Genomic DNA, 25,002 nt, shown 5'->3' with positions numbered 1-25,002 from the left:
CATGGAGCCGTTAGCAAAGCCGGACGACTGCGGCGCGGAGCTGGGGCATTCCTGGGGTGGGGCCGCATGCAATTTTTATTTTATTTAAATGTAATTATCTGCTTGAACACAAAAAAATGCTCATCACGATGAGCAGCATCGCCGGGCAACATCCACAACAGAAACAGCAACAACAACAGCAGCAACACATGGGGTAAAACATCCAACACAAACACACTGACACCCACACACCCACACACTCGCACGGGCAAAAAAATCCATTAAAATTGTGCAGGAAATATAATCAGAAAACAAAAGAAGCGAGCAAAAAAATAGAGGGAAAATCGCCAGCACACAAAAAGGAGGAGTAACAAAAACATCACACATGCAGATGCCCAGAAAGTAAGGCGGAATAAAAAGGAAATGGTAACGCACCCAACCGCCCACTGCAAAAAGTAAGTCTGTCGGTGGGTAGCGAGGTGGTACGGGTGGCACTGCACACTGGACACTGGATCCTCTCGGGACGCATCGCCCACCCCCCACCGCCCGGCGGAGGCATCTCCGGAGCAGCAGGCGTGGCCTTTTTGTGCTCATTTACCACGCACTTTGGGCAACGGCAACTGCAACAGCAACTGCAACTGCAACTGCAGCGGCAGCGGCAACGAGGCTATGCCTACGCCTATCGACCAGCGACCAGGATGCAGACCACTACCAGGACGAGCATGCCACCAATGACGTGTTGCCTTTTCGATTTATTTTTCGACAGGCGCTGCCCGCTCCCCTCACCTGCCGCCTATATACCCACGGCACACACTCACACGCACACACACACTTAGCCACCTCGTATGTACTGCCATGAGCGCCAGTGTGTGCGTGTGCGCCTCCCTTTTTTTTCTGCATCGCAGTTTTCGTTTACTTTTTGGCGGCCGAAAAATGTTCAAAAATAAAACGAGCGCCCGCATTACGTGCGACACCCGGGCACCCCACCCATTAACCATCAACGACCACAGCCCACCGCCCACCGCCCATCGCTCACCGCCCGCCCCACCTCCCCCTACTTTCGGCCCATTCGGCACAGGCCAACTGGCCCCAGCGCCTGCGAGGAGGAGGCTCAGGTTCCGGCGAACAACAACAGCAGCGCCATCGGCTCGCCAGTTTATCGATGTCTTTAATGCGAAGCGGGGATCGGGATGTGGCACAAAGCGTGATTATGGATCGCGGATGAGCAGTGCAACCCTGCTGGGATGCTACTCTATAGTACACCATAGACGAATGCACCACAGAAACCACTTGACCACTTCAAATGTAACTTAGATAAACACCTTCATAGCGTGAAGGTTCCGCAAAGCGATTTAAGAAGGCGAACTAAGTCAGGATTAAACCGTGCACAGTCCACGGATATGGCTTCTGTGCTGAGCCCGGGGCGCATTCCGTTTTGGGACCGAGATGAGCAAGCGACGGAGTGGAAAGGAGCGGCACTTTGAGGCTGTTGTGCAATAATTAAAATCATGTTAGATGCTTTGTGGCTGCGCATGCAATTCCGCAGCTGCACGCTTGTGTGCCAGGCGACTGCTGACAGGCGACAAGCTCAAAGCGATGCCATGCCACCCAGCCCCACCAGTCCCACCAGTCCCATCCCTTCTGGATTCCGCATTCAGCACACCAAATTCGGACGCTTATGTCCGCTCCGCAGCTGAGCCTCCGCTGCATGTTGCTTGCTGCATGCAGCATGCTGCATGCTGCAGCTGGAGATTAAAACACGACTTTGATGCACTGATGGCGTCTTTGATTTTAGTCGCTGTCGTCGCTGTTGCCTTTCATCTTTTTGTGGCTTCACTCCGGGACACTGGGCCCGGAGCTTCCTGGTGATTAAAAACCGTTTGGCGGACGGACGTTTGCCCGTCCGTGGATTGGGCATAGTTTCCAAGTACAGTTGCCGCTCCACAGTTCTATGCGGGATTGGGGGCGACGCTCACTGACCCCTGGCCAGAGCAAGTACACAGTCCTGAAATCGCTGAAATCGTTTTCAGCGCCATAAAAACTTTTGCATTAAAATGGCAAACAACCGCCGTCACCTTATCTAAAACGAGCTGCCGCGAGGTTGGTGGGGCGGTGGTTTGTCGGTTGGGTGGCGTGGATTTGAAATCGCCAAATACAATGGTAGCACTCGGGGTGGAGGAGTTTGGTTCCAGGTGGTAACCCTTTAATTCTGATCCTTTTTTTTTTGGACAGTTTTTTATTTAATGTGCGCATTTCCCACATGTCGACGATTGTGGTGGCGTCGACGCCGGCTGAAAGTGGAACGCGGGATGGGCACCAGGATGTGGATGAGGCACTGCAGTCGGCGCCAGCGTCCACGTCAGCTCCGCTGGAGTGGAGTAGAGTAGAGTGGAGTGGTGTGGTGTGGAGTGGACCAACTTTTTATCGATCTGCCGCATAGTAATGAGGGGGAGATGGGTCGCCAAATACGCCTAGAGTGGTTGCCCCCGCGTCAAATGTTTGCTCCTGGCCACGAGTGGGTGATGGGTAGGGGGTGGGTTTTCGTCAGGTGGGGGATGCACTAGGCAAGCGTTGGAAAAAGCACGAAAAAAGCAAAACAAAAGCGAACCCAAAGCCCAAGTGATTAATTCAGTATGCGGAATATTCATATGTGCACCGCCCACCGCCCACTGACCACCGACCCCCCTCAGAACCCCCGAACCCCCTTCCCCGCAATCTGCGTTTACGAGCCAAGTCATGTAATGAGCAGAAATTTCCAGCCCAAAACTCGAAACCAGAAAAAGGGTCCCAAAAAAGTGGCGTTATAAACGCGGGGCGGTCGGGCTGGCGGCCTGGCTTTCCAGGGTCGGTGAAAAATGAAGGGACGCGAAGCGCCAAGACCCACGTACTCCCCTCCTCCTCGCCCATCCTCCGCCAACTCGACCGCAGCCACTTTCTAATTAAGCGTGCTTAGTTGTCGCGGGTTACGCGGGCTGTGCGGCAAGGCGGCAAGGCGGTGGCGTGGTCAACGGATGGTGAGTGCGGAAAAGGGGTTGGGGGGAGGGGGGGGTCCGGACCCCCGGAAGGGTCAGGGCGCTGGTCAGCCAAACATGTCAGCTACAGACGTTGGTGGTGTGCACACGCATGTCTAAAATATCTAAATCGCCATTCGCGTTTATCTCTCGTTGTGTGTGCTGCATGTAAGGGCGGTGAGGGGGGAGTGGTGATGGGGCTGGGGGCAGTATACGGTGTACATACTATTAGGTACGCCTGTACATACAGCATAGGCGTGGGTGGGGGTAGATAGCGATGCCAGGGGGCTGAGGGTGCGAACCCTTTTTGTTTTGACTGAATGATGTTGGCAAAAAAAGTTTCTAATGAAAACTCCCCGAAAAAAAGGGACGAAACGCTCGCACAAAGAGTCCCCACTTACACAGACGCATTCCCGTCCAAAGGGTTGACTGACTAGGGAGAGGATGGGCAGGGGAGGGGCGGTCCCCTCATTACACAACGCAAATATCGTGTACACATATGCACGTACAAACGGTATGTATGCGAATATGAATATGCAAATAGAGCTCTGTCTCTGCGGGTGTATGCCTAAGCAGCAGCAGACAAGACGAACGGGGCCGGGGGTAAAGAACCCCTAACTGCAGCCGCTTGCATCCCTTAAAGACCTTGCACACACACACACACAAGTCTTGACATAACCCCCAGCTGAGATCCCCCCGAATCCCCCACTTACGATTATCACATTGCTATCGGTCGCGCCTAGGCCTCCTGTCTTTGCAATTTGTGTAGTTCAAGTGCAGTTGAGCAAAGCACCCAACCCACACCCACACCCACACCAGTGCCCAAGAGCGACACATGTACAAGTGCAGGAACACAACGGGAACAGGAGCCAGGACAAGCACGGCGAGAGCAGGAAGAAAAGGAGCAGAGGACAAAGCCGAAGGACGAAACAAAAGACGCCTCCCCACTCCTCTGGCTCACTTCATTTCACTTTTCATACTCGCACACCCGCAATCTGAGACAAGTTTGCCTGGCAGTCGCCTCGCTCGCCTCTCCTCGCTCCTCGCTCCTCGACTCGACCGGAGAGCACCACCCATCGTCCTGGAGGCTGCTTCAATAGCGTCTCAAACTTTTCGTTTCGTTTGGCCCTCCCGCTCCGCTCCGCTTTGCTTTTTTGTGGATCGACAAGTAATTCAGCCGTGCAGTTTGACCCCATACCGCTGGAGTCGCCCTGCGCTACTGCACCCGGACTTGTTTGTGTGCTGCGACATTCATTAGCCTGTTGTGCAGACATGCCACATGCCACATGCCCCCTCCATCATTTCCACCCCAATCCCAAGCGGTCTGTGCAAATTACTTAGGGATATGAGTTTTCTTTCGCTTGCTTTCTTTTCTGCCCGGCTGAAGCTTCTGCCTAGTTTTAGTCATGAGTCTGAATGTGAATCTGAATATGAATGTGCAGTATGTACAGTATCCTGGGCTTGGGAGTGAATCACTCATCAAGGCGAGGCTGAGAGCACCCACTACCAACTGAGAAATCTGAGAATGGGATATATGAGTGTATTAGAAAGTACAGTATGTACAGTCAATAAGAAACTGCAATCCAACTCTTCTAGGTGTCCTTTTGCAATATTTTCGTATTTTAATTTCCTAAACTAAGAAGGGAAATATTGGGGTTTACATTTCCCTTTATATACAAATCTATTTACGTATTTATGGATTGTTCAACTCCACTGCGATTCTCGGGGGAATGCCCATGGCAAATCCCATCCTGCGACCGTGGAACATGGCATTATGGCCGCTCAAGTGGGATCGCAAATAAGTGTCAGACATGTGAAGGGGCCTCCTAATCCGGCTGCCCAATTTGCCGGCTCCTTGGCGAGGCGTCAATCGCTTCGTTGTTCCTAGGAAAGTGAAACTTCCACACACACAAACTCAACACGCTGCTGTGGAGTTAAGAGGGGTTGGCGGGGTACGCTGGCGGATGGGAGGGTTGGGCAGGCGAGTGTGTGCGTCATTGCTGCAAGGGGGTGCTTAGGCGTTGCAGCTTTTCCGGCTGCAAAATGGGGTTAAATTGCACAGAAATCACGCGTCGTGCATGCCCCACACCTGCACCCTCCCCATCCCCCGCTACCACTGGAACTCCAACTCCCAATCCGAATCCCTTCGCCCCCGCTGCAGCAGCATCATCATACATACATACAGAGCCCAATGTCGCTTTGTTTGGGAGCACTTAACACGACGATGACGACATGCACTTGAGCCTCACAAAGGACTACCCCATTCCCCCCGACGGGGGCAGCATTGCACAGTTAGATGCACTAGACAGGCACGAGACAAAACGAAAGCGAGGCGAGACGCATTCTAACCCTTTGGCGCACATTCCACCCCCAGCTGAATCGGTGGAGGGGTTGCATTAGAGTGCCGACTGCGCCGCCTGCTGCCTGTGCAACCTCTGCAGCTGAGACGCTCGTCTCTTGTCACGTCACGTTAATGTAGCATCCTCTGCTGGCCGCAGCTTTAGTGTTGCACCCCCAGAAGCTGCAGCGCCCCACACCCACGTCCACGCCCACTCACTGCCCGCCCCCGTCAGGTGTAAAAAGGGGGAACTGCGATGCAACTGGGGGATGAGCCACAGGGCGCAGGGGTACAGAGGCTGCAACGAAAGTGAAACGGTGGTGGCTCCCGCCAGGAATGTCTACCCGCGCTCTGGGGCGGCTTAAGTCGAAGCTGGCTGTGCTGGATGTGCTGGCTGTGTGCACTTTCCTGCACTATTCAAAAGTGAACTGAGTGGCGTGGCGGCCGTCTGGGGTGCCGTGCCGAATGGGTTGAAGGACGTATGCGAGGCGACACGTCTGCCCCACAAGGGGTTGGCATGCTGGCATGCTATCAGACTAGCATAGCATGTTGGCAAGGTCGGGATGGGTGCGCTGCACTGGGAAGATGCAAAGATGGCGATGCTACTGCCACTGCCACCGTCACCGCCACCGCCATTGTCGATTTCGATGTCGTGGAGAATGGTAACGGGAAGTCGATGGGTGGGTGGGGGTCGGGTTCTGTCAATGGAAATGGAAAGCAGCCTCAAGACGCGCGGATCCGAGGAAACTCGAGGAAAGGAAAGTGAAAGCCCAGCTCCCGTTGCTCATAAAACCGAATGAAATTTCGCTTAGGCGCGTTGCGTTTTTTGCGAGAATCGCTTTACGAGGCCTGTAAAATCCCAAATAAGAAGACTTTACTCGTTGAGTTTTTGTAAGAAACTGCTTTTATTTGGAAATATCTTCGGTTTAAATAGGTGACATGAGAATCGCATCTTAAAGTAAATGGCCTACGCAGAGGCCTAAGTAAATAGTCCCCGCCTTATCGAGGTCCCACGCTCGGGCACATCTGCCTATCTTGAGCGGCGAGGACCTTATCTGTGGTCTCCCACTAAGGGACTATTTTAGGAGGCGGGGAACGATCTCAAGTGACTGACTCATGTGGTGTGCACATGTTTTTGAGCAATGCACCCATGTCGCCTTAGATAACAAAATCCTAAATATAATTTATCGCTCTCGATTCATTTACATAAGATATGAACGGAGCCCAAAATTGTAAGTCTTTAAATATATTCGTGTTCATGTGTGAACATTCTGCCAAAGGGCCAGCAAAGCTGAGATGTACATTAGTATATTAGTTGCATTTATAACAGTAGTGGACTGTATTTATTTGATATATGTTCATTTATTTTGCAACTAAGATTTCAATGGGCCTAGTTTTTCTGGCTTTTAATTTTATTGGATTACAATTATGGTTTATATTATTTTTAATTCAACAATTTGTACTCAATTAACTTATTTTAAACATTTTGCTTTTTCTATGTAGAAGTACATTTTCTATTAAACAACGATATAGTGGACTGTATATTTTTATTTGTTATATTATTTTATTGTTTATTTACTATTGATATTTATAGTACTGGCAACGGACCTGCAAAGGTTATTGCTTGCATTCTTTGTTGCACAGCACATTCCGTATGAAATATATTATTAATACTATCATTAGTATTAAAGCAATAATTAAACCAGCATGTCCGGAAATATGATGGAAATGTAAATCTTTCAATTTTTGATGGTTCTCTTTCATAAATTTAATTTCATTATTCAATCGTTCAAATTCCTCAGTATGATTTAATATTGATAGTTTCAGCGGATCCCAAATAATCTTCGGCACTTCACTAACTTCTCCTATATAAGGTGTTGATAATAATTCTTCACTTTCGGACTGAATGTTATGGTGGGCAACTAGAATTTTATCGTCGGTTCTTGCCGTACAATATGGCGCAATGCTTAAAACTCCTTGCTGAGGCAAATCAAACAATTCAATTTGAGAGCCAGTACATTGCAGACGGACTTTTGAATTCGCAGGAACCTTACCTGAGAATATTTGTATTTAGCCTACCGTGATTAATATCAATCAACAGGCTTATAATGCCTGCTTGAATTTTTTCGCCTTCTTCAATCAATGAGTGTAGCTGTTTCGTAATCATAAAGAATTTTATTGATTCCTTATAAACATAATAATTTTCTTTAAGAACTTCTGTCATGTTCTCAATTCCTATTTGCATACTTCTAAAATTGGAGTTAACATCTTCTGTTGTTCTCTTTAATAGATTAGAAGTTGAATCAACCACAGATGTTTGTTTTTGAATTAGTTTATCAAGGTTGTTCTGGTTATCTAACAAATTCTTCATATTTTCTTCTAATTGCTCTCTATCATCTTCATCCATTATACCAAATAAAATATGATACAAGGAACCCATAAATTCGAAAGGAGCACGCTTGCTTCTAGATCTAGACTGCATCATAAACAATTTATTGTTTTCTTCAAGTTCCGATAACTGACTTTGCATATTATCTAAGACTAGACTACATTGCTCTTCAAAGCTATGAAGTCTTTCGCAAACTTTCCTCATACTTTGTATAAGCGCATTACCCTTTGTTAACATTTTAAAATATGGATCCATTTTATAATAGATAACCAAATTCCAAGAAGTACTCACAATCTCAACATCTCCTAGCGGGTCTAGATATATTGCTGAGGTTTTATTTATTTTGTCTATAGAATATCTTGGTGCTATATCTTTAGGTAATGCGCTAGAAACTTGACAACTTAACACAAACAACAACATTGCCATAATGATTCCGATCTTGGACATTCCCGATGTCGCTCTAGTTCGTCTTTTTGGCTCTTGGTCAGCCTCATTTTTGTCAACAGACTTTATTCCTTCCAAGGGACAAATTTTAGTAATGGGTCTAGTGATATATCCTTCCTGCATCTTTACTTTAGCCACTCGGACCTTATCATCATTCCCCTTATGCACCTTTTCCACCTTTCCTAAAGGCCATCTTGCAGGATGACAATTCTCATCCTTCAATAAAACTATTTGCCCTTCTTCTATATTAGGAATTTCCTTTTTCCATTTATTCCTTTGCTGGAGCGTATGCAAATATTCACTTTTCCACTTAACCCAGAAATCTTTCTTCATTTTTTGGATAAGTCTCCACCTATCCAAATTTCCGATTTTTTCATCTTCCATTGGTTCGACTATTTCTAAAGGTGGTCTTCCAATTAAAAAATGACCTGGTGTTAAAACTTCTTGTTGGTCCTTCTCACTAACTATAGTGTATAATGGCCTTGAATTTAAGCATGCTTCTATTTGACATAAAAGAGTTGACATTTCTTCGTAAGTCAAAATAGTGTCGCCGATTATACGCTTTAAATGGTATTTCATTGACTTAACTCCAGCTTCCCAAATACCTCCGAAGTGAGGTCCTGCCGGGGGAATAAAATGCCAATCAATCCTGTCCTTTTCAAGCTGCGCTGCAATCGTTATATTTTCTTGTATTGCATTAAATAACTCTTGATCTAATTTTCTTGCAGCTCCTACAAAATTTGTTCCGTTGTCTGAATAGATATTGGAACATTTTCCCCGTCTAGCAATAAATCTTCTGAGTGCTGCTAAAAATGCGTCTGAAGTTAGATCGCTTACCATTTCTAAGTGTATGGCTTTGGTGGCCATGCAAACGAATACAGCAACGTATCCTTTAAATGTTTTTTGGCCACGATTTTTTGAACATTTAACATAATAAGGACCTGCGTAATCTATTCCAGTATTAAGAAACGGGAATGTCATCGTCACTCTATATTTTGGCAAGTTACCCATTATTTGCTGAGCTGTATTTTGTTTATACCTTGCACACGTTACACATTCTCTTAAATACTTTTTCAACGAATTTTTCAACCCGAAAATCCAATACTTTCTTTGGATATAGTTTCGCATTAGGTTTATCCCTCCATGCAATGTTTCCTTATGAGCATTTTTTATTAATAAGCTTGTTAGGTGGCATTTTTCTAAAATGATTGGATGTTTAACATTAAATTCTGCATTGGAATTTTGCAATCTTCCTCCAACTCTTAGAACCCCATCCTTGTCCAAAAATGGATTCAATGACAATATTTTATTATTTGTCTTGATTTCCTTTTTGATTTTAAGGCACTTTATCTCTTGCCTAAACTGGTATTCTTGTTGTTTCTTAATAACAATTGTTTCCGCTATTCTTATCTCCTTTACTGAAATAATTGATGAATAGGCTTTATTTCTTGTTTTCATCTGCACGAATCTATTTATGTATGCTATTATACGTATAAGTTTTTCTATACTGGAATACCTTTCTATTAATTCGTAAATAGGATCATCTATTTTGTCATTTAATACCGTATTTATTAAGACAGGTTTTTCTACAGACTGCTGCCGAGGCCAAAGTTCTTTTGGGTCTGCTAGCCATTTCGGACCTTTCCACCAAAAATCACAGTTGATCAACTGGTTAGAATCCACTCCCCTGGATGCTAAATCTGCTGGATTATCCTCTGACTTAACATGATTCCATTCAGTATTTTTTAATTTCCGAATGTCATCCGTTCTTCTTTTTATAAATTTGATCTTACTTTGACCACTGTTAATCCATGCTAAGGTAATCGTGGAATCACTCCAAGCATAGATCTCCATTATATTGTCAATTGATCCTTTTAGTCTTTGGATTAATTCACTAAGCAGGTGAGCTGCACACAGCTCGAGTTTGGGAATTGTCTTCCTATTTTTTATAGGGTTGACTCTACTTTTGCTAGCTATTATATTAACATGAGGTCCTACTTTAGCATAGACTACTGCAGCATATGCTTTTTCGGAGGCGTCCGCAAATCCGTGAATCTGAATGACTGAAGAACTGTTTGAATTAATCCACCTTGGGATTCGAATATTCTCTAACAATAATAAATTTTCTTTATATTTTTCCCAATAATTTTTATCTTCTATGGATAATTCCTGATCCCATTCACTTTTATTTATCCAAAGTTTTTGAATAAAAAGTTTTCCTGAAACCGTGACTGGTGCCAACCATCCTAACGGATCAAATATTTTTGCTAGCGTTGATAACACAACGCGCTTATTTATATTTTTTGATTCATCATTACAATTTACGCTGAACTTAAATAAATCATTTTGAGGTTCCCATTTTAGTCCTAAAGTTTTAACACATTCATTTTCGATAATATTGAGAACCTTATTGTCCCCTGTGTCCTCCACAGTGGTTAATATTTTGGAATTGTTGGAAATCCATTTCCTTAAGTTGAATCCAACTTTCTGCAATTCATGGAGAATTAATGTTATTAATTTATTAGCTTCTTCTACCGAATCAGCTCCAGTCATTAGGTCATCCATATAGAAATCATTCCTAATTATTGCACTAATAACTTGGTTTTTACATTTATCTGCAATATCTACCAGAACCCTGGTAGCCAAATATGGTGCAGATGCAGTTCCGTAAGTGACTGTGGTTAATTTATATGTTTTAATTTTTTCTTTTGGAGAATTTCTCCATAAAATATATTGATATTTTTGATCATTATTATCTATTTTAATTTGTCGGTACATCTTTTCAATGTCTGCCGAAACAACAAATTCCCATTTTCTCCATTTAATAATAATGTCAAAAATATCTTTTTGAACTCGTGGCCCAACCCACATTATGTCGTTCAAACTTTTGTTATTCGTAGTTTTTGCTGAAGCATCAAAAACTACTCTCAATTTGGTCGTAAGGCTTGAATCTCTAATCACTGCCTGGTGCGGTAAAAAATATTTGCCTTCATCACTCACTTCAATCATGTGTCCTAAATCCATGTATTCATTCATGAATTTAGTGTAGTCAACCTTAAGTTTTTCATTTCTTTTTAGTTTTTTCTCCAGATTCATGTAACGAGCTATCGCTTGTTTCTTTGAATCTCCTAAGGTGACATCCTCCTTGAATGGAATTGACACAATGTATCGCCCATCTGAATCTTTTTTTGTCGTTTTGATAAATTTATTTTCACAGATTTCAGACTCGATATCATCTTTTTCTTCTTCTTCCACTTCCCAGTAGCGATCTAACTCTTTTATTTCTATTGTTGTGGCTACAATGGTTTCTTTTCCTTTGGATTTTTTACATCCAGAAACTATCCACCCGAAATCAGTTTTTTGCCCAAGGAGACCGTCTATTTTTATAACTCCATTTTGCAGAATGTGAGTATATACGTCTGCTCCAATGATTAGATCAATGCGACCCGGTTTATTAAAATCGGGGTCGGCTAATCTAAAGTTCTTCCATTTTTTCTGATCAACATTAATCGTGTTGACTGGAAGTGCCTTCATAAGTTTTGGGAGAATAATTGCTTCAATTTCTAAATTTTTCGGAGAATTTCTTATCGAAATAACCGCTTTGTGCTTGGAGATGCACGTTCCTGTGGAAGATACTCCACTTATTTCAGTATGAGACCGAAATTTTTTCAATTTTAGAATCTGTGCAGACTCTTCTGAAATAATTGTGCTTTGAGAGCCACTATCAATCAATGCTCTTAATTGTTCAAAGCCTCCATACCTCGACTTTACTTGAATCAAGGCCGTGGCCAACAAGGCTTGACCTGTTGTTCTACACGTATTCACTTTTTCTGGATTATGACCTGCAAAGTGAAGTAACGTGTGGTGAGGTTTACGACAAGTCGAACAAAGCTGCTCGCTTATACATTTTTTACCAAACGGATGCCTCAGACATCTTAGGCAAATCCCATTTTTTCTTACCCAGTCAGACCGTTCTGCTGGATTCATTATTTTAAATTTATGGCATTGAATTAAATAATGCCCTGGTAGTTTGCAATATGCACAATTGTCACTATAATTTTTATTCTTGTTATTATTAATCATTTTCTTTACAGGTTTTACTTCCTGTGAGAATGATGATATAGAATTGAGCCTTTGCTCTAAAAAGTCCATGACATCAGAAAGTGCCTGTATTTCTTTTGTCTTTTTAACATGGCTTTCATATAAATTGAGTGATTCTTTATTGAATTTCCGAAGAATTATGTGAGCGAAAATTGCATCCACATCTTCTGGTAATTGTGCCTTTAATTTTATAATATAAATTGACTCGTTAATCGTGTCAATAAATGTCTTTATTTGCTTATTGGATTCTAAATTTAAATTTGGCATATCCATAAGCCTATTCATATGATCTGAGAATATGTTTCTTTTATTCTCATATCGCTTGGTCAAAAACTCCCAAGTGGCTTCATAATTTTCTCCAGAGCCGAGCAGTAAATGAGTAACCACATTTCTGGCTTCTCCTTTTAATGCTGACTTTAGATAATTAAATTTGAGAGAAGGACTGAGATCCTCTCTCACATGTATGAGCTCTGTAAAGAGTTCATTAAAAAGATCCCATTCTTTGGAATCACCAAAGAAAGTGGGAATCTGTATTTTAGGCAGGGTTGGTAACTCCTCCGCCTTAACAACCGTCGACATTTCAGCTTTATTTATTGTGCCACTGAGTCGACTATTAATGGCTGTAATAATATTTTGTTTGTCAAATTCAAGTTCGCTAATTTCTTCTTCGAATAGCGAGCTCTCAAAATGACTATTCACCTGTTCAATCAGGTTATCTATTTTATGCCATAAAAATTCAATTTTATTTTTCCTTATTTTAAGGAAATCTGGACTACTGTCTATTAGTTTAGACGTATCTTCTAGATATACTCGAAATTGGCCAACATTATTTCGAAATGCCTGCTCTACTTTTAAAGCGTTGTTTTGTGCTATACCCTCTTTTTCAGGGTGACCACACATTTCAAGGTTTAATGTAGGGGGAGGGTTTGATTTAGGGAAAGTGTTTTCTACCGACTCGCCCTTAATTTTTTCATTTTTATTTTTAATTTTTTCTAACACCATCATTATTAAATCATACTGCTTCGCGTTAAAATATTCATGATCGACAACGCCGATCTTTAACAAATTGCTATGATTAGCAATGAAACATTTTTGAAGCTCATTTAATTTTAGAATTTCTACATCTGTTAATGTTGGTTTTACTTCCAACTTTCTAATTTCCAAAATAATTTCGGACTGCTTCTTAAGGAATTGAATAGTCTTTTCTGACATCATTTTGAAAATTTTTTGTAATTTCTTAATATATATAGTACGTGTATATGTATTTTATATGTATTTATATATATATGTGTGTTTGGATAAACAGAAAATTCTTGTTTTGACTTAGCTGATGTCGTTGTTGTTGCTGCTGCTGTTGCTGCTGTTGTTGCTGCTGTTGCTACTGCTGTTGCTGCTTCTGCTGCTGCTGTTGTTGCTGCTTCTGCTGCTGGTAGAGGCTCCTTTGAATTTGACTTCCTTCTCTTCTTTAAGGCTCCGTCGATGTTTAAAGATGATTTTTTTTTTATTTGGCACGTTTTATTATTTTTGTAGTCCAGTCAGATTTTTTGTTTTTTAGCCATTTATTTCGGCATTTATGCTCTTTTGGCATATACACTGCACTCTATTTATGAGCTGATTTAATGCTATTAGAGCATTTATAAGGCACTGTTTTCAGGCACTTTTTATTTAATTTATGCTCTTATGGCATATACACTGCACTCTATTTATGAGCTGATTTAATGCTATTAGAGCATTTATAAGGCACTTTTGTTATGCACTTTTTAATTTCACAATTGCTGATGTATGGCCTCAAGCACGCCTTACCACAATTTATAATGGTACACAAAGCAACCTTTAGCTATAGACTATAAGGTGCTTGTTTTAAAACATAAAAGATTCTTTTGTATCTTTTTGCTTTTTATATTTATACTCTGTTCCTTACCTTTGGTAGGGGGAAACAAGAGTCACTTATTTTTGCTACCTTTAGCTGTAAGATGCTTAAAGGAGCTGGCCTTTCTCTGAGTTCCTTACCTTTGGTAGGGGGAAACTGCAGAGTCGATTAAAGGCTCGATTGACCAAATGTAAAATCCCAAATAAGAAGACTTTACTCGTTGAGTTTTTGTAAGAAACTGCTTTTATTTGGAAATATCTTCGGTTTAAATAGGTGACATGAGAATCGCATCTTAAAGTAAATGGCCTACGCAGAGGCCTAAGTAAATAGTCCCCGCCTTATCGAGGTCCCACGCTCGGGCACATCTGCCTATCTTGAGCGGCGAGGACCTTATCTGTGGTCTCCCACTAAGGGACTATTTTAGGAGGCGGGGAACGATCTCAAGTGACTGACTCATGTGGTGTGCACATGTTTTTGAGCAATGCACCCATGTCGCCTTAGATAACAAAATCCTAAATATAATTTATCGCTCTCGATTCATTTACATAAGATATGAACGGAGCCCAAAATTGTAAGTCTTTAAATATATTCGTGTTCATGTGTGAACAAGGCCTCCGCGGTGCCAAAACTTTGCTCCAACATAGAACACTGACAGAAAGTACTGAGCTTCTAGTGATTTGTATTCATTTTATAGTTAATTTGCCTTGTTTTAAAACTTCTCCGTATTTGCTTTGCTTTCAGATGGCGTGTGAAAGGCGATTGTTTCCAGTGATCGGCTAGGGACGAACCAGGCGGAATGAACTTGAAATGGAAGCCAGAAACGCACTAATGTCCTTCAACGACTGGACCGGCAAATACCAAGTTCGCTGATACAGTACCCCCACCCCAGCCCGCTTCCGCCCACTGTGGCGGTCTCATGTGCGCGGCGACAAAGTTTTTATTCCTTTGTTTAGAATAAGCATAAATGCGCACGTGTTCCACCCGCTTTAGTGTGCGACAGATTGGGATGGACGGTGGCAAGGACGGTGACGGAGGCGGGGGCAGGACCCGTTAAATTTTAATGCGCCCGTATCGATATGCGAGCATGGTCCGCGCCAGCGTAATCTATAAAAGCGAAAATCGCGTGACACCATCGTGGGATTCCTGTTCCTCCAACGTTGCCTGCGAAGTCTCGATAAGCCAATTGGCATCTGGTGGTTAGTTGTCGGGCCAGGAGTGGCGCTGCATCCTCACACCCGCTTACAGACTGCTCCCAGTCCATGGGAGCTCGCCTATGAATATCCCATGAGCTCACGCACTTCAACATCTGCGCGCACTTTGCATAAATTCGCAATGTCGCAACTTCTAATCAATACCGCCGAATGTGGGCGCAGTGCTCAGTGAGGAGTCCACTCGGAGGTTGTGGAATCCGCCCAATCGAAGCAAAAAACCATATAATTGTTAATACTGGATAATATTGAGTTTTTCTTTTTACTGGATTTTTCGAATTTAGTAATAAACGTATGAAATTAACTTTTTCTTGTTTGAATTTGAATATGCGTTAAACGGCAACAAAATTAATTAAAAAGTGTGGCATACTTCTGGGCATTCGATCGTCATATGGTTCATGTATCGTCTAACAGGTGGCGCTCCACACTTCATTCCATGCAAAATTTTGTGTAGCATACTTTTGGGGGCTGTTGAATCTCTTAGCCACCTGCTGACATTTCTGTTCGCCTGGTACCTCGACTGGATATTTTACTCAATTTGGCCGAGAAAACTGGCCACGGCCGTCTTCAAAATTGCATGTCTCCTGATTCTAGACACTAGGCCAACAGAATCCGTAGCAAATGCCAGCTGGCTGATCAAAGGAGCAATAACAGCTGATCACTTCCATGTTACCCCTCCATATGCACCTTCCAATGCGTCTATCCACCAATAGGAAACTAGATCAATCGAACAAAACCGTTATTTTAACTGCATAACTGCAAGCTAGAGATGAGCAAACGCGTTGATTTTTTGTACGTGTCACGAATTAGGCACGAAGTTTCAGCTAGTTCGCATGTATTTATTTAACCGTGCTGAAAAAAAATGTGCACGCCCCCATCTCTAAGCAGCAGCAGAACAGACTAATCAGCGCTGGTTCCTTGAAGCACTTTTATTAGCTTCGAATTTGTCCAAGACTTAGGATTCTGGGCCACCAGTTTTCTCGTGGCGGCCAACAGGATACCAGCAGGAAAAATCTTAATACATAATTGCCCGGGGGAAGTGCACATTAATAACATAGATATACAATTATAATATAAAAGCTCAAGCAACAAATTTGAGAAGTGTCCTTGCTGAAGTTTGGTTCGTTGCTTCGCACTTCCCAAGCTTCGTTCATTTTAGCGAGCTTTGGGTTGTGCGTCCTTGATAATCCGGAGAGTATGGCTCACCACCAACACGAATCCTGAGACGACTGATTGCCTTACTGCTTCTGTAAAATCCTTAACCAGTTCCCGCACTTAAGCTTTTTCGGTGGGCTTTAAAGCACAAAGCGCATTTACAGGACGAAGCTGCTTGGGGATGTTTTTTAGAAAAGGGTTCCAAGTTTATTCATATATATTCATATTATGTGAGGGAGCAGCATCCAGGATCCGATCCAGCTCCAGCTCCAGCGGCAGCTGGGTTCTGGGCGGGACTGACCATCCGCGGCTGCAGAATACAGGATACAGGATACAGGGTACAAGGTACGGGGTACAGGCTGTTTAAAGTGGGTGTGAGTACATCCTTATAGAGTTACAGTAGGGGTTAGGCTATCGTATTATTGTTAGAGTTAAGAGTTATCTGTACTTGTCGCCGTGTCTGTACTAACTTGCAGTGGCCTTTCTCTGTATTGCTAAGTGCCGGACACTGCGTCCGGCGTAATCGGGCGCTGCGGTTCTACTACTTGCTAGTGTAAAGGTTCTTCGTCAAAATAATCCTCGTAAGCATAAGTTATACTCTATATAATCTGCACCAGCCGTGCTCGTAAAATAAGTCAAAATGGATACAAAATGGGTACGAGTAGGTGGCGACGTTCTGGATCATCTTCAATTTTCGCTTGTTTTCTTTTTCGTGTATAAATTAGTAACTATTTAAAATTATATACATTCATGTAGTACTTATCATATTATAGATATCATGCCTGTCTGTACAAAACGTCGCCGGATAGGTTTTCATTTTCGTTAATCATTTTTTTTTTTCACACATGTATATCCTCACTATAATGTATTCGCATGTATGTATTTTCTTTGAGTGCAAGTTCACATAAATTCAGTCGTGATTCAATTGATTTCCTAAAGTTGATCTTCGCCTTGCTCGTTTTCTAAAATAAAGCTCAAGGTAGTAAAACCGGGCCTACACAAAACGGACCACGCGCACGCTCCTCCTACCGCTCATTAGTTCAAGAGTACAGCAAGCAGAACTACGGAGCAGAACTCTGCGGCTCTAGAAATTCCGGGGGACTCGGATTTCGGGTGCAGAGGGCCTGGTATTGGTATCGGACACGTAAATGCAGCTCGAACCTAGTGCGGTACTGTATGTTAGTTGGGTGCTTAACCAAGGGAATCGCGACTGCTCCAGCGAAGTGTCCGCTGCGTCGTCAGGGTCGTTATTGTAAGCACGATAAAAACTACTAAGACTAACCCTACAAACTCCCGCTAAATGTGTATATACCTAGCTTATTGAGTGTCCCAGTAGCCCAGCGACTCGGAAGGATCCTCTGTTAAATGTCTGGCTAACTGACTGACTGACTGACTGGCTGGCTGGCTGGCTGGTTAGCGCGTGCCACTTGAAGCGAAGCTGAAGCTCAAAGCTGAGTCTAATTCAGCCGCCTGGCTATTGGGCGCAACGAAGCAGGGCTGGTTTCTTCTTGCTCGTACAGTCGGGTCTATCTGGTTTACTACAAGTTGAACACATGCACGCCCGCACACACTTCGTACAGTGCGCAAAACGGCCACAAGGGCGAGAATCGAATCGCAGTGGTACCTGTTAACTTTGTCTCGAATGCAAATGAAGCGTAGTCTCCCTGCGGGCTCTGCTTTGGTGATTCCGGCTGATCTTGGTGGGTGATCTGTGCCTGTGGTTGAGTCTGATCTGATCGCGTGTGGTTTGTGGTGGGTGATGTGGCTGTGGCTGTGGCTCGGGCTTCCTTGGCTGCATCAAATTGGTGTTGGGTCGGTGTGGCTGATTGTGTTACTGATTGGGAATGAGTTGTATGTTGATGAAGTTCGGTATTTCAATTTTCAAGGGTTGTGTGTGAATATATAGCGCGATTAAATTCCAAGACTGTAATTAAACAGAGATAAAAAGAGCGTAAGTCACAGGCAGGGAAGGCAATGTACTACAGTCATTGAGTATACGAAACTTCTATGTACATATACGGAATACATTTAATATATTGTGCGTTGCTAACGTAGCGCAGCGGAGCAGTTCCACTCTTAATTCCGATTTGACATTAAGTACATGCGTATATGCATGTCGGCCTTCGATATGCTGTCAAATTCTCGGCTCCAACAGCTATTGGTCACCTAAGACAGCACAAAACGGGCGCCAGCTGAGAAACACCGAAAAAGAGCGAGAGGGCGTGTTGTCGCTGCTCTGCAATGGCTTACATTCGCGATCCCTTCTGTTGCAGGACCTTGGCCCGGTCGTTGAGCTCCAACTCCCGCCCGGCCGTTGTGCCACACTCTTTGGAGACCACGCACAGGAACTCATTGTTTTCGAAGGGACCGTAGTTCGTGTACTGCATGCTGATGAGCTGCTCGAACCTCCAGCCATCCGACAGCGTTGAGATCATCTGCAAAATAGGAAGTAATGATCGGGTAAGATTTGTAGTGCGCTCCGTTAGATCAACTACTCACCTGGGTTAGTTCCTGCTCACGGCATTGCAGCACACGATAAACGCGTTTTTTGTCCGCTTGGGGTCGCTGAAAAATGACAGGGATTAGCAGGGAAATGACTGCGAAGAGAGGGTCTGGCTTACCTGATCCCTGTGCAGGATGCACTCCTTCAGCAGCGCTATCAGCTGCGTCACGTTGTAGAACTCTGCCTCCTCCAGGACGCCTTCCTCGGAAACTCCATCGAGCACAAGCTTGCCGTGGCGCAGGTAATTGAGCACGGGTGCAAAATATTTGGGGTCTCTGTCGATCAGGTAGGCTCCTGTCTCATCCTGCAACCGAATTACTGATTAGTATCGTACGTTTCTGGATGGGCACGCGGGTTGCAATGCTATTTGAGCTTCGACGGCGGTAAGAGGGGTCAGGGGACTGTTTATTTATACAAAAACCGAATGGTCAGAGCGAATGTGCCTCTGTGCCTCTGGCACTGCTATTTCGCGCTGCTTGGGGGGCCACCGAAATGTTTGTTTGTCGATTCGCCGTGTTCATGTTATAAGTAATGATGATTATTTGGTCTGCCCAGTTTCGAGGGGGTTGGCTGACCTTCTGGGCGCAACACTGCAACTAGCACACTCGGCTGCAGCTGCAGTTAATGTAGGACGCTCTCTCGCGCTCTCTGGGCTTGGGCTCTTGGCTGCTTGTTTGTGCCTCTTAGTTCCTGGCCCATGGCCCCTGGCCCCCGTCTCTTTGGCCAAATCGGCGGCACCCCCGATGCTGCATGACCTGCATTGGGTTATTTGCGCACTTTTTGGATACTTGTGATGTTACTTATGGACTGACTTGCCACTGAATTTACTGGGGAGCTGCAATTAGCGCATATGGCGTACGGAACACTCACCCGATCCGATATCAAGTCGCAGTCCTCCTGAATCAGACGGGAGAGGAACGAATTTGGGTCACGGGAGAGCGTCGTCTTGGTGGTGAGGAAGTAGGTGCCGCCCACGTTCAGCTTGACCCACTGGTCGGTGCCCTGTTTTTTCAGCACGTTGGGGCTCTTGCGCGAGTTTATGAACACCGTGCTCATGGTGGTGGTGCCGCTGCTGCGGTTCGGGTGCTCCGCTGGGTTGGTGCTCCTTTGCTGCTCCTGCTCCCACTCCTGTCCTACTCCTGCTCCTGCTCCTACTCTTATTGTCCGCGTGTTTCCCTTGCTTGCTGGCGACGACAGCCTCAGCTCATGCTTTTCTTCTTCGCTTGCGTCTTTGTTGCGTTGCTGCGCCTTGTGGCCTGGCCTTCGACTGCGTCTTGCTCTTGCACTCTTGCACTCTGGCGCTGCCTCTTTTCGCTTGGGGTACTTCACTTGGTCACGCTGACTACGCTGATTTCGCTGCTTCTCGTCTTTTTTTAGTTAACTTGGACTAATTAATTAATTCATTAATAAACAAGACTGTTATCGATAGCATGCGTCTGCCGATGTCTAAGCTCATCGGGCGTGCGGCACTTCGATAACGAACTCCTTATTTCACGTGTCTATCGGGCTCTTTCTGACGTTTGCTGTCCAAGTATCGAACGGCGGTGGGTGTCATTGCTATGCTGGTGGATATCCTCGCTAGGTCGGTGTCTGTGTTCGCTAAAAATAAATGGTGCATGGACTATCGATGATTGCTGCAGACGTGCGATACTTTCAGTGGCCGCCCATGGTGAGCTTCTCAAATTCAAATTTAAACTTTTGCTTGGCCGAGAGACCAGTTTGTGTGTGGCTTTTGGACCATCATCATCACTATGACCGATCTTCTGCCACGCTTGCTGGTTCTGCTGCTGGTCTGGGCGTGCGTCTCCGCCTCTCCGATGTTGTACAAGCTGAATCCTGAAGAGAAGTACGAGGCAGGTGGGTTCTTGATGAGATGAGATGAGTTGGTTGTGGTGCCACCAACTATTATTTCGCCCTTTTGCGCAGACCTGGTGCCCGTCTCCTCCACCGTGATTCCGCTGACAGTGCTGGAGGTGAGCTACGGGGCAGGCGGGAAGCCCAGCGAGGAGTACAAAGCAGCCTACCTCCGCAAACTACGCAAACAGGTGCTCCAGCGGACAGAGAAGGGCGAGGACGTGGGCGAGGATGTCCTGATCACAGGTGGGTTCCCTCCAGCTATGCACCCGATCGTCCACTGATTTCTATACAATCGCAGTGAAGACGCAGAATCTGGAGAAGGCCAAAGTCAAGGCCGTTCGAGCCACGCAGGCGGACTGAAGTGTAGCAACTTGGCGCTGGTTTTCGTGCTGATGTCATGGCGAACTTGGCATAAAAAACAACTAACCGAATCGCCGCAAATCTTGTTTTGACTTGGGCCTAATTGGGCGCGTGTGGGCGTGTTGGATGACGCAGCTCCGTTGCGGCACACGTATGTACATAGGCGCAAGGAGGCGAAAGCTAATACGGAGTCGCAGAGTTGACAGGAAGCTGCTTGGAGCGGAAGGATGTCTGCTGTCAACGAAATCGAATGAAATATAATGAGCTTGGGCGAGGAAGCTCCCCATTCGATTGAGATAACGATGATAACGATGTTGAGATAACCTCCACAGCTGCTCAGGGACATTAGAAGCAGTCTTGAGTAATTTCTCCCTTGGTCAGAGGCTGAAAAATCTGAGCAGCACAAAGGAAAGCGTGGCTTTAGGAGGCCAACGGAGGCGATGGGGATGTCTGCTGGCGTGTGCGTGCTTTTGAGGCCAGTTAGTCAATTCCCCCGCCCGCTGCGCTCCACTTCCCTTCTCCACTGCCTCTTTAGGGCTCAGGTGAGACCTTCCTGCTAGGCTGCCTGTCCAAACAGAAGCTGACAGGCACATCGGACTGCTCTCTTTCTTGCTGCTATCTTTGAGCCCCTCCTGCTTTGTGCAGAGCCGTCAATGTAGCTGTCATGGGCAAGTCACAAGTTGCATGGCCACTGAGGAACGTGTCACCACCGGGAGGCATCAACCGTGCACCCACCTGCACATGCACACCCACCCACCTGAGCAGCGAACCCTACTGGCCCAGAGCGCCGTGGCTGATTAAGCGGACAGAAATGCTGATGGCAGCCAACTATTTTCGCTATTTGTGCACTTGCCTCCGGCACGTACTTAATTTGAATACAAAGCACGGGGTGGTGGGTGTTTTGCGGGTCGGAAGGGATTGAAGTCTGTCATGTTTGTGGCAAGTGTATGCGGATTTAACCGGAGCACTACCCCTGAGGCAGTCAAGGAAAGAGAAGGCAAGGGAAGGGAAGTCGGAGGCAGCGCTGAAGAAGTGTAAACTACACGTAAATGATGTTGTCACTATTCCGCCCTCCATCCCCCCACTTCACTTGACTCGGCTCTTCAAACTGATTTCTGTCGTCGATATTACCGGTGTTGCCGCTGGTGGTAGTGATTGCCGTTCGATCTGCACATTTTATGCTCCACTTACCGCAACGCGGCGCTATGATGAACCAATTAATAGCTGGGCCTATTCAATACCAAGTGCTGATATCGCGCATACGCCCACGCGCCCATTCAGATGTGTGTCGCTCGAAGATGTTGATGTTGATGCTGGTGATGGTGGTGATGGTGGTGATGATGATGACGATGATGACGATGGTGCTCCAGTGGAACACTGGTTTTTGTTGCCGCTGATTGTTGTCAGCGACAGATGCCATCAAATCGAATGTCAAATCGAATGACGTGTGAAGTAATCGTTGGCGCGGTGCCTCTTTTAATTTGTGGCGAAGAGAACACTCCTGACAGGCGATGCGAGTGGGGGTGGAGGATAATCCCTTCGAAACCTGTTTGCGAATAATACGAAAGAATCAGAGAGAGTCAAAGTTAAGGAACATTTAATAATGGGGATTGCTAGAAATACACCCAGCTTTGGCGTAGACTCATCTATGTTTTGAAAGCAAACCAAATTTTAATAAAGGCTGGCAGGAGTTTAAAAGCCAATCAAAAAGTAAACTAAGTGCAACATCGGGCTGGGCAATGGAAAATGCTTGCCGGCGAGGGAGGGTATGAATTTGCACACAATAGCAATCTAATTCCCGGCTTGACTGGGGAAATGAAATGTCATTAAGTCCCGAATTTGTTTCGTTTGCCCGATTGAGGGGAGTGGGCCGGAGCGAGATCTAATTGCGGATTTGGGTCGCATGCTAGTCGAACTCAAACCCTCGAACCTCGGATGCAGTTGGTCATACCGCTGGCTGCCCATCCGGTTGCTGTTTTGGGTCTGTTTTCTGTTTGCCCCGCCTTGTCCTGTTTGCACTCTGGGGAGGGTGTGTGGTGGCGATAGCTGGGAGATCGCAGTTACCGGGGTCGTCTAATTGAGACTTGAGACTTGCGACTTGAGCGGCCTCCAATGTTGCGGAAAATTACTTTAAACGTGGTTTGCCATGTTCCAATTTGGCGAAATTCAGATTTCTCTATGCGTTCAGGAAGGTCAGGGGCTAGGGAGTACGGGGAGTATGGGGAGTTTGGGGAGCATGGCTGAAATGTCTTTTTAAATGCTTCGAGCCTTGCCAAACTTTAATGGGCCAATCCTCGCTCTGACACACTTCGGCGCTCTCTCCCTCTCGACTTTGTTGTGCGTGTGTTCGCTTTGATATAGTTAAGGGTAGAGGGGGATGGGGAGGGGAGGAGGTGGCAGGGGAAAACCCTTCAGACTTCAGATTCCCGACTTCACAGAGATGCCTCGCAGGCAACATCGGCCCAATGAAATCAGCGTCTGGCAAACAAAATTTCACTAAATACACACGCACACAAGCAAGCAGCCCTGCAAGCACACACACACACACAGATGCTCACTATGTTCGAAAAGGGAATATAATGCAAACGAAATTATAAGAAGTGAAAGCCAAAGGCAGAGGCGGGGTTCTGGCAGTGGCAGAAGTAGCTCAAAGTTCCACGCCCTCCTCCTTCTAGCCACCCGAAATCACCAGATAGCCTTATTAATCGAGTTTTCAATGCCAGCGAATAGCAATCGCATCCATCAAAGGCTCCCAACCCCAGTATCCCTGCTGCCAGGTGATCGGAGGCAGCAACAGAAGCTAAACTTACTTGGAAACAGAAGCAGGAGCAAGAACACCCAATCATCTATCATAGAGAGCGCTCCCACGCCCCGCTCATTCAAATCTAATCAAGGAGTACACGTCGCCATCTCTTCTTGAGGCTGTGCGTTTTTACAGCCAATTTATTAATTTGGCAAGTTAGGCAGAGCCACAGCCACAGACACAGACGCAGACCACAAAAAGCGACAAAAGCGCCTGGGAGCTCGCCGGGTTTTGGATGGGCAGGGGCGGAGGGAAGAGGGAATGCCGCAAAGCGTTTACCCGCCGCTTTGGCTTCTGGCGAACGGAAGCAGGATGAAATCCAAGCCGAAACCGAGAGGCCGAAACCAAGCCCAGGCGAGTCCGAAAGCCGAAGGAAAGCTGCCAGCGCTTGAAGCACACCGCACGCGATGAGCGTCGTGGTCACAGTGGTTACTAGTCCTCGTTCATGGCAGGATGCAAATTCCGCCATTGGTTGCTGTCTATTAGGGTATGTTCTCAGAGATGGAATTAACCTTTTTGAAGTCCGCTCAAGGGTTTTCTTTGAAATCAAATAAAGTACGCATACACTAGCAATTATTAGCCTTTCCACACCACGGTGGCCAGTCGACGCAAGGGCGATGTACTAGGACTAGGCTCCAAGTCCTGGCGCTCCTTTGCTGCCGCCTGGCTGCGCAGGGAGCATGCCGCCCAGAATTCAATTGGCAAGTGGCTACCTCGTGCGTAAGAAGCGAAAGCCAGAGAAAGCTAAGGCATGAGCCTTAGCCACAGTACCAGAGTCTGAATCAGAAACTGAATCAGGAGTCGCAGTAGCAGGAGCGGAATCGCACAGAGTGCGCACAATCAAAACAAATCAACACGTGGTTTTTGTCCACCTCTCGAGCAGTTGAACGGTGGAGCAGTCGAACGGCGGAGCAGTCTAATGGTCCAACAGATGAGGTCGAGGCAAGTCCCAGTAGTCCTGCTCCACCCCGATGCGTCCTGCAC

The 25,002-nt window shown here is 45.5% G+C and overlaps 3 protein-coding genes and 1 long non-coding RNA gene across 10 annotated transcripts in view; 2 read left to right on the top strand and 2 right to left on the bottom strand.

Annotated features, from left to right (window-relative positions):
- LOC117147889 (mucin-2) overlaps positions 1-15,638 on the top strand; it is a 102,016-nt gene extending 86,378 nt beyond the window's left edge. For all 6 annotated transcript variants that reach the window (XM_033314979.1, XM_033314978.1, XM_033314976.1 and 3 more), the window contains one exon: positions 14,874-15,638. Coding sequence is in view for 1 of the 6 variants with exons in the window: in XM_033314977.1 (XP_033170868.1) it covers positions 14,874-14,884 (11 nt within the window). In the remaining 5 variants the exon portion in view is untranslated. The remainder of the gene's footprint in view (positions 1-14,873) is intronic.
- A 2,655-nt stretch (positions 15,639-18,293) lies between these two features.
- On the bottom strand, positions 18,294-20,456 carry LOC117146518 (BTB/POZ domain-containing protein KCTD5). Its single transcript, XM_033312785.1, has 5 exons — positions 19,869-20,456; positions 19,117-19,302; positions 18,995-19,060; positions 18,746-18,930; positions 18,294-18,419 (listed from the first exon to the last, which is right to left on the bottom strand). Exons 1-5 carry the CDS (start codon positions 20,052-20,054, stop codon positions 18,407-18,409), a joined length of 636 nt encoding a protein of 211 aa, XP_033168676.1. The 5' UTR covers positions 20,055-20,456; the 3' UTR covers positions 18,294-18,406.
- A 274-nt stretch (positions 20,457-20,730) lies between these two features.
- LOC117146519 lies at positions 20,731-21,286 on the top strand. The gene is made up of 3 exons (XM_033312786.1): positions 20,731-20,855; positions 20,925-21,098; positions 21,154-21,286. The coding sequence occupies exons 1-3, from the start codon at positions 20,750-20,752 to the stop codon at positions 21,213-21,215; spliced, it is 342 nt and encodes a 113-aa protein (XP_033168677.1). The 5' UTR covers positions 20,731-20,749; the 3' UTR covers positions 21,216-21,286.
- A 76-nt stretch (positions 21,287-21,362) lies between these two features.
- The window catches only part of LOC117146521, a 28,721-nt gene continuing 25,081 nt past the window's right edge, over positions 21,363-25,002 (bottom strand). Inside the window, exons 2-3 of one of the 2 annotated variants that reach the window (XR_004459808.1) lie at positions 22,407-22,761; positions 21,363-21,449 (exon numbers count right to left, since the gene is read on the bottom strand). This is a non-coding gene — a long non-coding RNA (uncharacterized LOC117146521). The remainder of the gene's footprint in view (positions 21,450-22,406; positions 22,762-25,002) is intronic. The other variant, XR_004459809.1, reaches the window with a different exon arrangement.

Source organism: Drosophila mauritiana, chromosome X (genome assembly GCF_004382145.1).
Source record: "Drosophila mauritiana strain mau12 chromosome X, ASM438214v1, whole genome shotgun sequence".
NCBI lineage: Eukaryota > Metazoa > Arthropoda > Insecta > Diptera > Drosophilidae > Drosophila > Drosophila mauritiana.
The sequence above is the reverse complement of the archived record's forward strand: the minus strand, read 5'-3'. Positions and strand labels throughout refer to the sequence as shown.